At 36.5% G+C, this 15,960-nt stretch overlaps 1 protein-coding gene across 5 annotated transcripts in view; it reads right to left on the bottom strand.

The window, feature by feature from the left end:
- LOC114240769 (uncharacterized) overlaps positions 1-11,408 on the bottom strand; it is a 134,574-nt gene extending 123,166 nt beyond the window's left edge. For 4 of the 5 annotated variants that reach the window (XM_089729681.1, XM_028171444.2, XM_028171443.2 and 1 more), the window contains exon 1: positions 10,874-11,407. In XM_089729681.1, the coding sequence (XP_089585807.1) occupies positions 10,874-11,323 (450 nt within the window). In that variant the 5' untranslated portion in view covers positions 11,324-11,407. Of the gene's footprint in view, positions 1-10,873 lie in introns of all 5 variants that reach the window. The other variant, XM_028171441.2, reaches the window with a different exon arrangement.
- Positions 11,409-15,960: the final 4,552 nt, after the last annotated feature.

The following is a 15,960-nucleotide window of genomic DNA, read 5'->3' on the forward strand; positions in this document are numbered from 1 at the left end:
AATAAATGTAAGAATTTTTAGAAACGACATCGACTCCCGTGTTTCACTATGAAACGGAACTGACACTGGAAAAAAAAAACAACAACAGAATCAGCTTCCCTGTTTAATTTAGCGGGAGTTGTCGGCAAAAACGCTTCGTCTTGTTTAGGTTTTTTGTTGTTGACCGAAGGCAGGAATGCATTGTTCCCGTTACACAGTCCCTGAATACCGGTTAGCTGTAAAAGAATAGACAGTATTTTCCCTTCGCCACTGACACAGTTTATCGGAGAATGCGTCATTTAAGTGAAAGAATTTCGGTGACTCACAACGCCCGTGTATTATTTGTGGGCGTACTGTGAGCCAGCACGGATAGGTACCGCCATCCTATTTCTACCGAAAATCACTCATGCCATCTGATTTGTAAGATACGATAGCCGTCATATAATATTGTTGAGTTGGGCCGTTAGAAAATCGGACATAGAGTCACAGACCCAACTATCGAGAATCGGTAAATCCTTGTGCAACTTCTAAATTCATTTCTTTTCAAAGAATTTTGTCTATATAAGTTAGAGTATAACTGCCGTGCGTGCCCTGTGTTTCATTTCTTCAAACGAGGCTTGTGGAGAGTACTAAGCGGTAGGCAGCGGCTTGGCTCTGCCCCTGGCGTTGCTGAAGTCCATAAGTGACGGTAACCACTCACCATCAGGTGGGCCGTATGCTTGTCTGCCTACAAGGGCAATAAAAAAATAAAATAACAATTTTAAAAGTTTGCAGAATGTAAAAAGAAATTTGAAACAGATTATTTGAGAAAAACCATTACAAACGAAACGCATTAAAGGAAGCGGCATTTAAATTTTTGATGAGGTGCCTTCTGTCGATAAAATCTGGAGACGCCGTACGTAAAACGCTTCAAGATACGAAATTCGATAAGGAAAATAATTTCAATTCGCCTAATGAAATTTGAGAACGCGATAATACTTTTTTTGTTACAAAAATCGCTCAGAGGATTTACAAATGTAGGTACGTTAAACGATACAAATCATATGCAGTCATGGGCGCGCTTGGATACCTGCTGGGAGGCATCGTGCCAGAGGCGCCTTGCTTGATGAATATAAACATAAAAAACCTGTCCATACGTGCGCGGTCTGCCCACGTCGGGCCCTATTAACTGCTGAGTTTTATCGTCCCATTCATGACGGTAACATAAGCTTCGAACAGCTTGACCTGTGGAGGTAAATCTGATAATTCACGATGACCTTTATCTTCAAATTAAAATGAACGAAGAATTGTTTTGATGGTTTATTGATATTTCGAGTTCAATTTTGACAATCTATTTGCATACCTATTTCAAATTTGCTGTTTTAAAAAGCACAGCTATTTGAGATAATTTTATATTTTCGAATGTAAAACTGCTAGCTTCCGCATCAATTCACAGGAATGCATTAATGTGGGTAATTAAATAAGTACGAGAATAAAATAATCGACGAGAATCAGATGAAATTTAAATTAATGGCATAAGAAAAATCTCATTGAGGAGCAACCTTATATAAGATAGCGACCATAAAGTAATTTCGGACGGACCATAATTTTCAAAGATCACGTGCACCCATCCCGATTCGGTGGTTAAAACCGATCAAAGCTTAATACGAAAATAATAGCATTCGATTGTCGCTCATTATAAATGGCCCTATAATTTACTACATTGGTTGTTTTAAATTGATGAAGGTCAGACGTATTAGGAAGGTGTAATGATGTATTTTGAAAACGGAGCCAAATCAATCAAATTTACAAAAACGAAATAATGCATATTAGGAATAAAACATACTGTGTAAAAAATATATAACATTAAACTTTTGATAGATCACTTTTATAGTTTACTGAACTGAAACTGTCCCCATAAGGGATAATGTTCCAAAACCGACTGTGGTACATTTGTTCAACTCCATTTCGATAAAGCGACACGACACGAGAACCCTCTCATTGTGGCCACCGGTAACTACACAGTACACAGCCGATCCTGCGGACCAAATGGTAAACAGTCGACGTCGCCTAAAACACGTCATCTCGGATCCTCCCGATCCACTAACGGTGCTTTTAGGTACCTCAAGCACCGGTCACCGTTCTCGTCGAACCCTTCTCTTGCGACAAAGAGCTCGGTGAGTAAATTAACCCACAGACACAGCCCACTGAATTTCTCGCCGGATTTTCTTAGTGGGTCGCGTTTCCGATCCGGTGGTAGATTCTGCGAATCACGGCTCTTGCTAGGGTTCGTGTTAGTAACGTCATCAGGTTTGAGCCCCGTGAGCTCACCTACTAATCTAGAATAACCCCTCGAGCCTACCAGAATAGGTTGGAAAAAAAATGTTGTTCAACTAACATTGACCATAACCACCTATATCATACGTGTCATCAGAACAACCGACACAGTTTGAATTAAACACCAAGTAAACCAGCCAATTGGACAGTAGAATAATACTTATTATTACTATAATACTAATAATACTTACTACTACTAATATTACTTACTACTAATAATATTACAATAATGCTTAATATTTTATACCAAAACATAATTTACTTTGAAAATTAGTCAGTTAGGCAATAGGTTTATAAGTCAGAGCAGGTTCGAATGTATTTGGTGATTGAATATTTTATCTCGGGATATTCAAAGACAAATAAATTCTCATAATGTCATCTCGTGTACCGTCGTGCTCTGTATCTACTGTCGTATGGAAGCAATTCAAGATACTGTGTGTATTGCTATTTTCGAAATACCTACACGATAGGCGATGACATTATTGCTCAAAGAATATTAACTTAATTAAACAGTATTTATACATAATTTATTAGTGTTGTTTTCAGTTTACGTAATTTTTAATATACACACACACATAAAATGATATGGAATACAGTTTATTAACATCGAAGTGATCAAGACCATAAATCGCAATACCGTATTTATATTTATAACAATAACAATTCCATTTATTAATAATATGACACCTAGAGCGTTGATAGTATCGATTTCAATGCATTCGGCTGCTATATTTCACGGAATTTATATTGTTTGTTTTAATATTTACCACGAAGCGGCACGATTGTGTCATAGACGGTTTTTTTTTCTAAGAAAATCATCGATACCCTTTTAATCTTATCAAATTGAATCAATATGAATTTTTTTTTTACGTAAGTACTATAGTAATAAAAATAGCTTTGGTACGTGAGTATTGTGGTACGAACTATTTGCCGTTTTTTAGAGAGTTGCAGCCCAAGAGCATCAGTAATACCAAGCGATGCAACAATAGCCTGTAATGGAATAAAATATTATTATTAATTAATAACATTTTTATATTTTTTATTGCTTAGATCGGTGGACGAGCTCACAGCCCACCTGGTGTTAAGTGGTTACTGTAGTCCATAGACATCTAAAACGTAAATGCGCCACCCACCTCGAGATATAAGTGCTAAGGTCTCAAGTATAGTTACAACGGCTGCGCCACCCTTCAAACCGAAACGCATTACTACTTCACGGCAGAATCAGGCAGGGTACCTACCCGTGCGGACTCATACGAGGTCCTACCACCAGTAATATGTATATGAAATAAAGAACATTAAATGCTATTCTTGTTTCTTATAACTAAAGGCAAACTGAACTGTACAAATTCTACATGGAGAGCACATTTAAAACAATAATTATAATTACAACAGCCATTCTTCGGTCGTTTGATCGCAACATCGCCGGCCGCATCAGAAACGTTAAAATTTAAAGCCCAACACGAAAGTGTGAAGCGGTGTGCAAATGAAAAATTTCCGCAACGCTTATTTCGCTATTGTTACCAATTTGAGTGCTCCCTGAAGCGTGTTATTCGAACTTTTTTTTCTGGATAAGTAGAAAATATGTTTTATGTATTATAACATAAATACTAAATAGTTCTCCGGTCGCATTGTCTGGTATTAAAGCGCCTTTCGAAATTTTATTTATAAAGTATCAAGTTGTTTGAATACATTTTTTTATCTTATTTTTACACATTACTAAGTTAGTAAGTAACTTTATTTATATAGTATATTTAAATATATCTCTCAGTTAGTATTACTATTACTATTAGTATTACTAACTGAGAGATATATTTAAATAAGTAATTGAAGTCTTCTAATATCTGTGTTTACAAAACGCATTCTATGCACACGCAAGAGACGAATTGTAAAATGAATATAAAAAACTCTATGCATAATCCAGCCAGTCCGTCAATAGTAAGTACATTAAAATCTATTGACTTAAAAGTACTCAAACACACCTATAGAAAACTCGAAGAGAAAACAAAGCCCACAAGCCACCTAAGAAGACAAAACAAAGAACTTAACAACAGTATTCAAAGCCACTTTCTTGGAAGGCTATATTGATTAAGAACTTACAAATAAATCTCTCCGACAAGTTACAGCTAAAAAAAACGTTCATGCACCCTCAATATAATATGACAGTTATGAAGACTGGAGTTTATATTAAACCATCCTCGATTTGTTGAAGTGCTTAATACACCGTTATATTTAGTGTGTCGTTGATGCCGTGAAGGGTTTTAACGATTTCTCTGTATTGATTTAATTAAATGATACAAGTTTTATTGGCGTATAAACACTGCAGTGATCTCAACACGAAAATTTTCGTGCAGATATTGACAGTAAGGAAATTTCCAATTTCTCCACAAAGCGATTTTGCGATTTCTCTGCAAGCAAATTGAAATCTTACGTTTTTATTTGTCAATAAACGTAAAAATTAAACTTCCATATATATTTTTCACTTTTAAACCGAATTTTTGTGACAGAAATATAAATAGGCATGGAATGGTACCTAGCGTTGTGGTCTTACGGTTATACCATACCCATACGATGTAACCACATCGGTTTTTTAAATGTAGCTGTAATTGGAGCTAAAGTAATATCTTCCTGCAGCAAAGGATCTTGCCACATACCTGCGTCTTGTCTGAGCCCACCCAGGTAGGTGCTCATTTATGCCGCGAAGCCGTAATGCTTTACTTAAGAATATAATTTTGAGGAGAATTCAAAAATAGCAGTTGCGTTGGGTGTACATTTCTTTTTAAACTATATTATGGCTTTATAATCATTTTATAGCATCTATGTATGTACAATTAATTAGTATTTTAGATGAAAATATATAAAAACTTATACGCAAGTTTTCAAAGTAGCAACGGATAGAAGCTAGATATTTTTAACACGTTGACTGCGAGACTTGACTTGAAGAATTTTTAGCCAGTGCGTATGAGGTCTTTCCAAGGAAAGATTGGACTTGTTTACACTATGAGACCTTCATAGGCCTCAAAAATGTTTTCGCATATACCCATACTTATAGAAATGCGGACTTGTCGCCTTACGCACCAAGCGAAAAGTTTTGACTGCGGCATCAGGGAATAGTCGTGAGTGGGGCTTTTAAGTCGCATAACCCAGTCAACGTATTAAACAAATATAATAGATACTTTATGAGCCGGAGAATTAAATTGGTTACTATTTTTATTTGTATACCATTAACCGGTTATAGTTAGTATACCATTAAGGCGGGTGGCGCATTTACGTTGTAGATGTCTATGGGCTCCAGTAACCACTTAATACCAGGTGGACTGTGAGCTCGTCCACCCATATAAGCAATAAAAAAAATCTAATTCTATACGAATATAGCCACGGATTACACTTCGTGGGCCGTAATTAAATTTAAGCTGTTCAATATTCAAACTATTGTAGTACTCGATGCTTGAGAAAACGCGTATGCAGGCATTCATAGATTAAGCTTCTTACTGGCATCGAGTGCGCGTGTAAATACATGTTAGGAATATTGACGACAACTTGCCTACAGCTTCTGCCTACGTCGAATCAAACGAAAATAAATATCCAACACTTGAACACGTATTTATCGATGAAATCACGTAAGTGGCTTTTGACATCGAAACGTTTATTGATATAACCAAGGAAATAGGACGAAAGGAATGATTAAGTACGATAAAATAGCAAAGGTTCCCAATATTTTTACGTTATTATCGACAAAATCTTCATATACATTGCATTTGAATACATTTTTCAAGGTGGGTGGCGCATTTACGTTGTAGATGTCTATGGGCTCCAGTAACCACTTAAAACCAGGTGGGCTGTGAGCTCGTCCACAAATCCAAGAAATAAAAAAAAATAAAAAAAAATTGAATACATAATTAAATTTTATTGTCAGTTTCTAGTTAGTAATTTTTAGATGACGTTAATAAGTCTGGAGTTATTACAAATATACAAAACAAAACAAAAAACTTGGTGCGTAGGTACTATTGTTTTATTTAATTTATTTATATATTATTAATTTAAACAAACTTTTAATAGCACTACAGTATATGTTTAAACCTTTAAAGCACATTTTGTCTATTATAGAATTTCTAAGGAGTGTAGTATATATTCCAAATAATTATGATTTGTAATATATGTAATAGAATAATAGAATTTCTCTTAGCAAAATTAAGACCGGTCGTGTTGTACCTTAACTGAAGAAAATCACCATCGAAAATTCGATCAACAATAGTTATTGATCGAAGTATCGAATAAAGACAGCTTAATGTGTGATTGTGACTTTTTTACTGTCACAATATAACACGATTAAGAACGGCTAGAATATGGTATCCACGTCTTTTACGAGAAATGGGTTCAGAATCTCACATGCGATCATGTGAGTGCGTTTGCGACACGTGAGTTTTGTACGCGTTCATAGCAAGACCAGGTAATGTGAAATTATTGGCACAAAAATTCATATACCTATACTTACAGAAAAAAATAATGAATTATCATAATATTCCGTAAGGTTCTTGGCAAAGGAAACTATTCCTCAAATAGATCTCTCGTGAAATGCAAGTTTGCAAGAAACAGACGTTTCAAACTTCGCTGACCTCACAATCACCAATGCTAATAACCAGACAAGACGGAGCTAAGTTTGACTTAGGGAAACAAGACAAGGCAAACACCCGAAAGCGATAAGCAAACTGACTGATTCCATCTTACACCTGCCAAACTTTTGTTTTGTCATTGAAATTTCAAGAGTCAACAATGCCAATTAATTCTTCAAATTAATTTCTTCCAGCTACATATTTTAGAACGATAACTTTTTTTAAAGGGTTGTATAATGTAAACAACAAACATATATGGTATCGTGGGTTTGCTGGAGCTGATGGACATCACAGCATGATCCCACAGCGCCATTTACCCTGAGACTCGATATTGAATTAGGAAACTGGAGTGATTACAGGCTGTACAGTAGCTGATCAGTGTTGCACTCAGACATACTGAAGTAACTGACTGATTTTAGGTGATTAAATTCAAAAAGGCTATGCTTGGTATTTCTCTACGAGACCGAATCAGAAATGAGGAGATCCGTAGAAGAACCAAAGTTGCTGACATAGCCCGTAGGATTAGCACGCTGAAGTGGCAGTGGGCAGGCCACATAGAGCGAAAATCGGACGGCCGATGGGGCAGAAGGATCCTCGAGTGGAGACCACGTACTGGCAAGCGCAGTGTGGGACGGCCACCTACGAGATGGACCGACGACCTGGTAAGAACCGCTGGGTCACGTTGAATGCAGGTGGCAACGGACCGGCCGCACTGGAGATCACTTGGAGAGGCCTATGTTTAGCATTGGACAATGGACAGGCTGAGATGATGATGATGATGAAATTCAAAGCACATCGAAGCGAATGAGAATATAAAAATTCTAAAACAAAAGCAGTCATAAAATAAATATTTGCGTATGTACTTCTCGTATGAGTAAAATACGAGGTAAACATAAAACGCTAAGCCGCCGAAGAATACCAAGGAGGCTGGGACACTGCGTGACTTTGCACACATTCACCGCTAACAAAGCGACGAAACAGGTAGAAAAACCCGCTCCGGCTAATATTGAGCCCTCTTTTAAAGCAAACAACGCTTTTATGTTGAAGCACAATTTTAATTAAAACAAATATTAGTGGTACGTAAACGTAACGCTCGAACGCAAATTAGACATCGTTGCGTAACGAAAATTGAAGGCTTCCCAGAAAACATCTAATCACGGATATAAACAAAAGCACTTACAAACGAAGTCGTGTATGATTAACAAAAGCTGTTTTAATAGTCAAATAAAAATCCGAAGAATGAACAACGCCGCTTTCGTTTACAGTGTGATTCGAACATCGTTCATAGCCCACGCTTTTTAAAAGTCAGATAAAATTGTGACTGGTCTCCAATTGAATTCGTTTATAAACAGTGTTTGACCTTTATAGCGGTCTTTCCATTAACATACATAAACTAATTATTATGAGAACCGATCCAATGATTTTCTTTTTGGAAATTCTTTTATTTTACGTACTGCCAGCAATTTGGACTGCATTTGGTGATATTGAAAATGATAAATAGTTGTAGCTTTTAATTGGTTTACTTTGTACATAGTTTTAGCTATTGACTCTATTAGACATAGAATCGAGTTTAAGTTTTTTACAATTCTGTCGACGAGTCTGTAAATACTCAAAATTATTCGACCGTCAACCACCCCTCTAATAAAATTAGCAACGTCAAGGAAGCAATGTATTATGACGGCATCACAAAAGATGCATGCGGAAGTTAGAATCCATTACCCCGACCTCAGTTTTACGGTACATTTTTGATTGAATGCGATGTTCCGATAGCGGATGCTGTAACACAATGAAAGGCAACAAAACATAAATATCGGCCTATTAAATCGGAACTGCGATATTGATAGCCCGACAAAATATGTCAGTGCCTTTGTGCATGGCTCCAGAGGTAATCGTTTTACAAATGGTCGGTAGAAAAAAATGCCCATGGTATTGTCTGTCCGGTGAGCGGATGAAAGGGATCATCCCAGGTAGATACGGGGGTGGAATTCAACAATGCAGGAGTTAAAGTTAGAGATAATTTGACTCCGATAGTAATAAAATTGACGTTAATGGTCACATTAACAGGATAACAGCTTGTGCCGCTGCGTAATTGAATTTACTGAATTGCTCGTATATTAATATAAATTACCTTAACCAATAAGCATCGTTGTTGTTTAATAATTTATATACGGCGAATAGCTCTTCTGGCTCTATCAAAACGATCGCTTGAAGACGGAGATGCTTTTTAGATTTTTTTGTTAGCGATCCAATGCCTGTTCGTTTTAGATTCTTGGCCAATGTCGACGAACTGGTTTCAACATGTGAACGGGAAGCCGGTAAAAAACATTATAGGAACATAATTACTGGAGGCTCATCGCTTTACAATACCAACGGTGCAGTGAGGAAGCAACAAAACGGTCAGTAAAGCGGCAATATATTCTTCCAAGCGTTTAAGTACTAAGCACTAAACTCGTTTCTGGCTGTTAGAAATGTTTTCTTGTCAAAACTACGCTAGCTTTTACATTGTACTAGTGTTCATTGTGCTATTTCTAAACTATTGTTTGCAACGCTATAAGAAACGGTGTATTGTATGTGACATTGAAAACAAAGGTTTTTTGTAAACAGTAATAAATGAATAAAAAGCTTGAAGAATATTAAAATTCTTCGAAGTATTTTATGAATTATATCTGCCTAGTAAGTTATTATGGCGGAATTGCGAAACATACAATTTCAAGTCGGGACGTTGTATTAACTAGACTGCTATTATGATAAGTATAGTTTTATCAAAATGCATTTGTTTGTACTATGATAACAGGATACAATGAACGATAACTGATCGTTATATTGTACATAAAAGATTAATTTTCTTGTGTATATTATTTTGAAGCGTTTAAATGCGAAACTACTTGTATTTCCGTTCAATTTTAGTTAAGAAATTTATCTAACTAAAGGTTGAGTTTCTCTTTCAAATGTCACCTGTTTAATTTTTTTTATTCAGTGCCCAACACTATTCGGTATGCACATGCTGACAAATGATTAATACGATACGAAAAGGCGTACCCTTCAAACAATATTCCGCCCCCTTAATCACAGTCCGGCGCAATAATTAACAACACCTCAATTAAAATATCAACGAAATATTTTCGTACGCGTGTTAATGGCAAGGTTTACCTAGAAAGTTACGAAAAACGTGATATTTTTCATCGGAGATGCATTAAGCTCCTAGCTCTTAAACTGATGTTTTTAGTGTTCCTTTAACGCTTAAAGAACAAATCATCATGCTTTTTATGTGCTATTTCTATTATTAATCGACTACAATCTATACTAAATAGTTCTGTTCGACGTAAAAATGTATTAGGACTAAATTAGCATTAGTTATAGACTAATGAGTTTATGTGAAGCCATAAAACAAATTTGAAAATCCTATAGTAGTTTTCCTAGCTTAAAGTGAATAATCATGCTCAAGTGTAAACTAAATTAAGCTTTTAATTTAAGCAAGAGCAGTTTACATCGTGTTATTATTTTTCACAAGCCCCTCATTTACTTTCTTGATAAACTTCAGATTATTTAGTCGCGAATCCCCGGGTCCATGTCAGTACAAGTCGTATCGCTAATTAACGCCTCAGGGAACTGAAACAGGTTTAGCGATTTATCGTAAAACCCAATTTAGCGCCAAGAGGCACGCGATTACAATCTTCTCACGACAGGAAGGCGCGCAAACTCCTCATCTCGAGGGAAATCACGCACGCAACAAACTTTATAGCAACACGTCTCGCGTAGCGACCCGCTCGGGGCGGTCGAAGACGCTCTGTACCACACACAAACAAGGAAATGCAAAAAAAATAAGAAAACATGGGCAGTGTCTCCTCACGTGTCATGTGATCACACACTATGCCACTTTACATTTACATAATAAACAATAACACTTCCTATACGAGACCACTTCGACTGTGAGAAGCACTGCCCAAAATATAGGGCTATACACTGACCGTAGTTGAATAGGGCTGCAGACTCAGGCGTATACCATCTTGAGCGAGACGCTCTCGAAGAAGTCGCTTCAGTTGCATTCGTGGAATTTTGACAAGTTCAGCTTTTCCCTCCTCATACTCGTCAGCATACTTTGCTGGTTCGATTGAAACGGTTGCCTGCTCTTTACGAGACTCTTCCTCGCATCTGCACGAGTCCCTGGCAGCTGTTGCTTCCTCGAGGGTGAAGTAAACAGCGGCTGCACCTTCCTCCCGTAAACTTCTTACTGAGTGCAACAACCGTTGACGGTGTGCAGGATTGAGAACACCGATCGCATCGAGATCTGGCTCTCCGACCTGTTTACAGATCTCCAAATCATCGTAACCATTATCAATAAAACTTTCCGCATATTGGCCCAAGTGGAGCGAACGCAACCACTCTGTGACGATGTTGCCGGTCGTAGACGAGGCCATCTCGCGTCAAAGCGCGGAGCGCATTACAAAGCGTGCACGCGGCGCGGCGGACGACGAGAAACTGTCGGCCAGGCTCCCCTTCGCCCCCTGCCCCTACATAAGCCGCGGTCGCCGCCCCGACCATTCGTGCTTTTGCTTTTTGACATTTTGTAGCTTAATCGTTTCATAGAGGTGCGACAACCACATGATCCGCCGGTTCAAGTCAAAGAAATTCATCGCTTCGTTCTTGTTTATATTAAATAACTAACTGACCCGGCAGACTTTGTAGTTCCTCAATCGATAAATAAAAGATCTAAACTTTTGTATAAAATAAACTTAAAACAAACAAAAGGAATCGGTCCGACGGGGGACACATCAAAGGAAAAACAAAATTGTTATTTTTATTTCATTCCGAGCATTTTCATATTTATCTACCTTTTAAACCTTCTCTGGACTTCCACAAATAATTCAAGATAAAAATTAGCTAAATCGATCCAGCAGTTCTCGAGCTTTACCGAGACTAACGAACAGCAATTCATTTTTATATATAGAGATATGTATATTTGATTTATTTGCGGAAGTTTCTCAATAATTTTGAACTGTTGATCAATGTGACGAAATAAATCCAAAGTCAATATTAAATGTATTAAACGGTGGGTGGTTGATGCGTGAAATGATTAATGCTTCACTTTATAAAAAATCTGAGTTAAACATCGACGTGCGACGTGCAGTAAACCAGTACTTTTTTGTTGTTTTTGTTTGAATTTTAAACTCTAACCTCTGTTTGTTTTTTTAAAGTAGAAAGTTCTAATTTTTAGGCGATTTCCTAAAAATGAATGCTTTCAGGGTCCATGTGAGTTTGAAGCATCGTTAGAATATTTAGGCGGTGTTTTGGCTATAGTCTTGGCATTGTTAACTTTTATAAGCGACTGTACTCACCTACCACCATGCTACCAATGCGGATCTCATACATGTCTGCTTACAGCGTCAATAAAAGACAACATCCCTAGAGACACCGAACATTTTTACTATCGGCAGTACAGTCGTCTTAAGTTGCCGAACAAAATAATTTTGGAGAAAGAAAATAGCTATATAACATTATTTGAAACACCTTTATGAGAATGTAATGGTGATGCTGCAAGTTTTATTTACTATTTCATGGTAGATTCCGCTTTCACTCTTCCATTTAACTTGATACTATAAAAATTGTTTAATATGTTAACTTTATGTGTCGAATATCTGGTTCACAGCTTTACTTCAACTAGAAGTCCCGCAGTAGTCGAAATTCGACTATAATTAATTGGAATTGTAAGTTTGTACACTATTATGATTGTATTTTATATTTCTATAATCACAAATTTCGCCATGGCTACACTATAAAAAAATATTAATAAAGACAAACAATATTTAATCTATTCTCAATTTGACAACAGACTTCAAGAACAAAAGCTTGACAATAAATAGTATGCATGCGTGTGTGCGTCAAATACATGGTATGTAGTGTGTGTAATGTTTTCTTTATTGATTTAATGTATCTTTTATGCATTATTTAAAAAAAATATTAGCATTGTGCACTTCTTCTCTATATTCTCTAAAAGTGTGGAAAATTTCATACTCCTCCGTCCGCGCAATTTTCGTAAAAAGGGATACAAAGTTTTTGCTTCACGTATTAATATATAGATAAGCTACTCGAAAGCTAAATTTCGTTCTACAACAGAGAAGTTAATAACATTAATTCATTTCAGCGTAGAATGCTATTTGATACATCTGTACGTTTATATCTGTAGGCTTGAGTAAAGATAATGTGCGTGTTGATTCAATATATAAGATACAGTTATAATATATATAATACAATATATAATATACATACATTTACTGTATTTTTGGTCGCTGTGAGCGGCTAGAGTTGGCGGTCCAGGCGATGTTAATTGTGTTATACCGGTATCTTTTCGGTTTTTCTTTTTAACTAAAAGAAAATGTTTGGTATTAGAAATATTTTTGTATAAATCTTCTTATATATAATGTAATGTAATAAATCTTCTTGTATGTAAAACATTTAGCAAACATTTTTAATGTGAAATTGAATAATTTCTATTGTATTCGATAAATTCAAATGTTCCGTTGTTATCAAAAATACAAGAGTTTTTTATAATCATTTTTGTATTTATTATTACCACTATAAAAAACTATTAAGTTATATTACAACAACAACTTTATACTACTCATATACAAAAATAACTACGACTGTTCTACTGAAAGTAAGTTTTAATATTGGGCTTAAATAATAATTAAAGGGTGTAACTGAGCTTCCTATGAATACATAATGATTTGCTCTGTACGTGTGACTGAAAAAAATTAAAAAAAGCAAAAATTATAAGTATTAGGCAGCTTTTTATCCCCAAGCTGCCTGGGGACAACAATTTGCCCCCTTACGACAGGTACTTTAAGCTCTCAGTTCCAGCACTTTAGTTATTTACATGTAATCTGTTGTATAAACGTCTTAAGCATCTATTCTAAGAGGTATTAGCCACAAAGGAGAAAACTGGGGCGAACTTTACTAAAGCTGTTGCTCATTAAAGTTCTTGAACCTGTTTTATCTCATTTCGGAGGCTGCAACAGACGAAGTTCGGGTTTATTTAAGTTTGCATGAGGCAACTCGGCCCGCTATAGTTTCCCAGATTTTGTTTATTCAATAAAGTAATGAATGCTCTACTGAGATATTCAGTCATTCAATGTGAGAATCTTTGAACGTCAAATGCATCGTTGCTTTTGTTTTTAAATCAGTTATTTTAGGACATTCTAAAGCACGATCGATTTGCTGGTCGGGAGTGTTGATAAGACATGATTTCGTAATGTCGGGTGCAGCAACCTGTTTTAATCCTTTGCTAAGTAATAATAATAATAATCTGTTACTAAGTAATAATAATAACAATAAGCAGCTACTAAGTAATAATAATAATAATCTGCCGCTAACCGTAACGGTGTAACCAGACTCGACAAAGTGCAAAATGAGTAAGCACTTACGAAGTTTTAATGTCACCCCCAATTTTTGAAAACGCAGAGAGTCCTCTTAGATGTTACGGACATATAATGCGGAGAGGCAATTACTACGCCTTTTGCCGGGACTTGGACCTGTGTGAAAAAAGGCGGAAAGGGCGCCTCCGGACACACGTTGGATAAATTTGACCCTATTAAACAGGCCCAACTTGACATTGTGATAACTCAGGGTAAAAATTCTCGGCGCGGACGAATTAGGAGAGCCGATTCCAAAGAAGAAAAAAACAATTTCCTACTAAGTAATATAAATAACTAGCAACCCGCCCTCGCTTCGCTTCGGAAACTGTAATTTATTATTGATTTCTCCACTATTTAATGGATGTTATTATAGACATAAACCTTCCTCTTCAATCATTCTATCTATCCGCATCAAATCATCAAACCGCAACCGCATCAAAATCCGTTGCGTAGTTTTAAAGATTTAAGCATATATAGGGATATAGGGACAGAGAAAGCGACTTTGTTTTATACTATGTAGTGATAATTCATGTCGGTTCACGGGTCTAAAGGTTTTAAACCAAGATGCGGTGTCGATATACTCATATGCTGTACCGGAGCCACTGTCAGCACTTGAAAATACCTTTTCGTAATGTAGCCACAATATGAACATCGAATATTTTCCCTGGAACGAATTTAGAAAAATGATTTAGCGTATTGCTGATGATATCACGTATATTTTATTAACATAAGTTCGTTATCTATAGGCGTATCATCCATCATTCTGTAATGGATTTTTTTATTTTATTTTGAAATATTAGCCTCACTAATGAGTGCAAACTAATAAATAGTTAGTTTAAGATTTTGAATAGATAATAAACTTCTGATAAGCAAAAAAGTTTGGGAACAGGCTTTGCAATAAGCTCTTTGGTATTTTTGGGATTTTCGGGACATGTCCTTGTTTAACTGAGGCTTAAGAAGGTCGGTGTCTACCACCGCGGTTTCATCTTACTCTTTACATTACTGATGTTACAACACAACATTACGGGCTATATGAGCATATGAGCCTTCCAGAAATGCCCATGCCTCAGTTACCCGCTGCATCAGTGCCCATGCATCAGTTACCCGCTGAGTTACTCGCCGGATCTTCTCAGCGGGTCGGAATTCCGATCCGGTAGTAGATTCATTCGCGAAGCAGCTCCTCTTGAGATGTTAGGTCTCTTTCAGATGCGCTCGGGTAGCTGTTAGCAAATCCCACCCCTCGTGGCTGAGCCTTTGCTCGCCCAACTGTCCTGGTGAAACTGGAAAGGCCACCGGGCCACCACTAATCCTTCAATCATAAAAAAAGTAAAAAAGATCTAATGGAATTTAAGCTGTATTTTGTATTACACAAATTCCATACAGTAGTTATGAACAAAATGCCTTCGTTTGAATTTTATTCAGATGAAATGAAAATTGATAATCCAGCCAACTTATCATGATATTCGCAAGCCTGACAGAACTAGATTATGCCAACCTAGTTTTCCGCGCACTAACCATCGTTGATATACAATTCAAATGGAAGTGTCTTGAGCGTAATCAATAAAATAAATCTGTCAGCTCTTTTACTTTTACTGGTTCGGTTTCCGTGCAGCTATAACTTTGTCACTTTTTAGTTTTAGACA

This window comes from Bombyx mandarina, chromosome 09 (genome assembly GCF_030267445.1).
Source record: "Bombyx mandarina strain Sakado chromosome 09, ASM3026744v2".
In the NCBI taxonomy this organism is placed as follows: domain Eukaryota; kingdom Metazoa; phylum Arthropoda; class Insecta; order Lepidoptera; family Bombycidae; genus Bombyx; species Bombyx mandarina.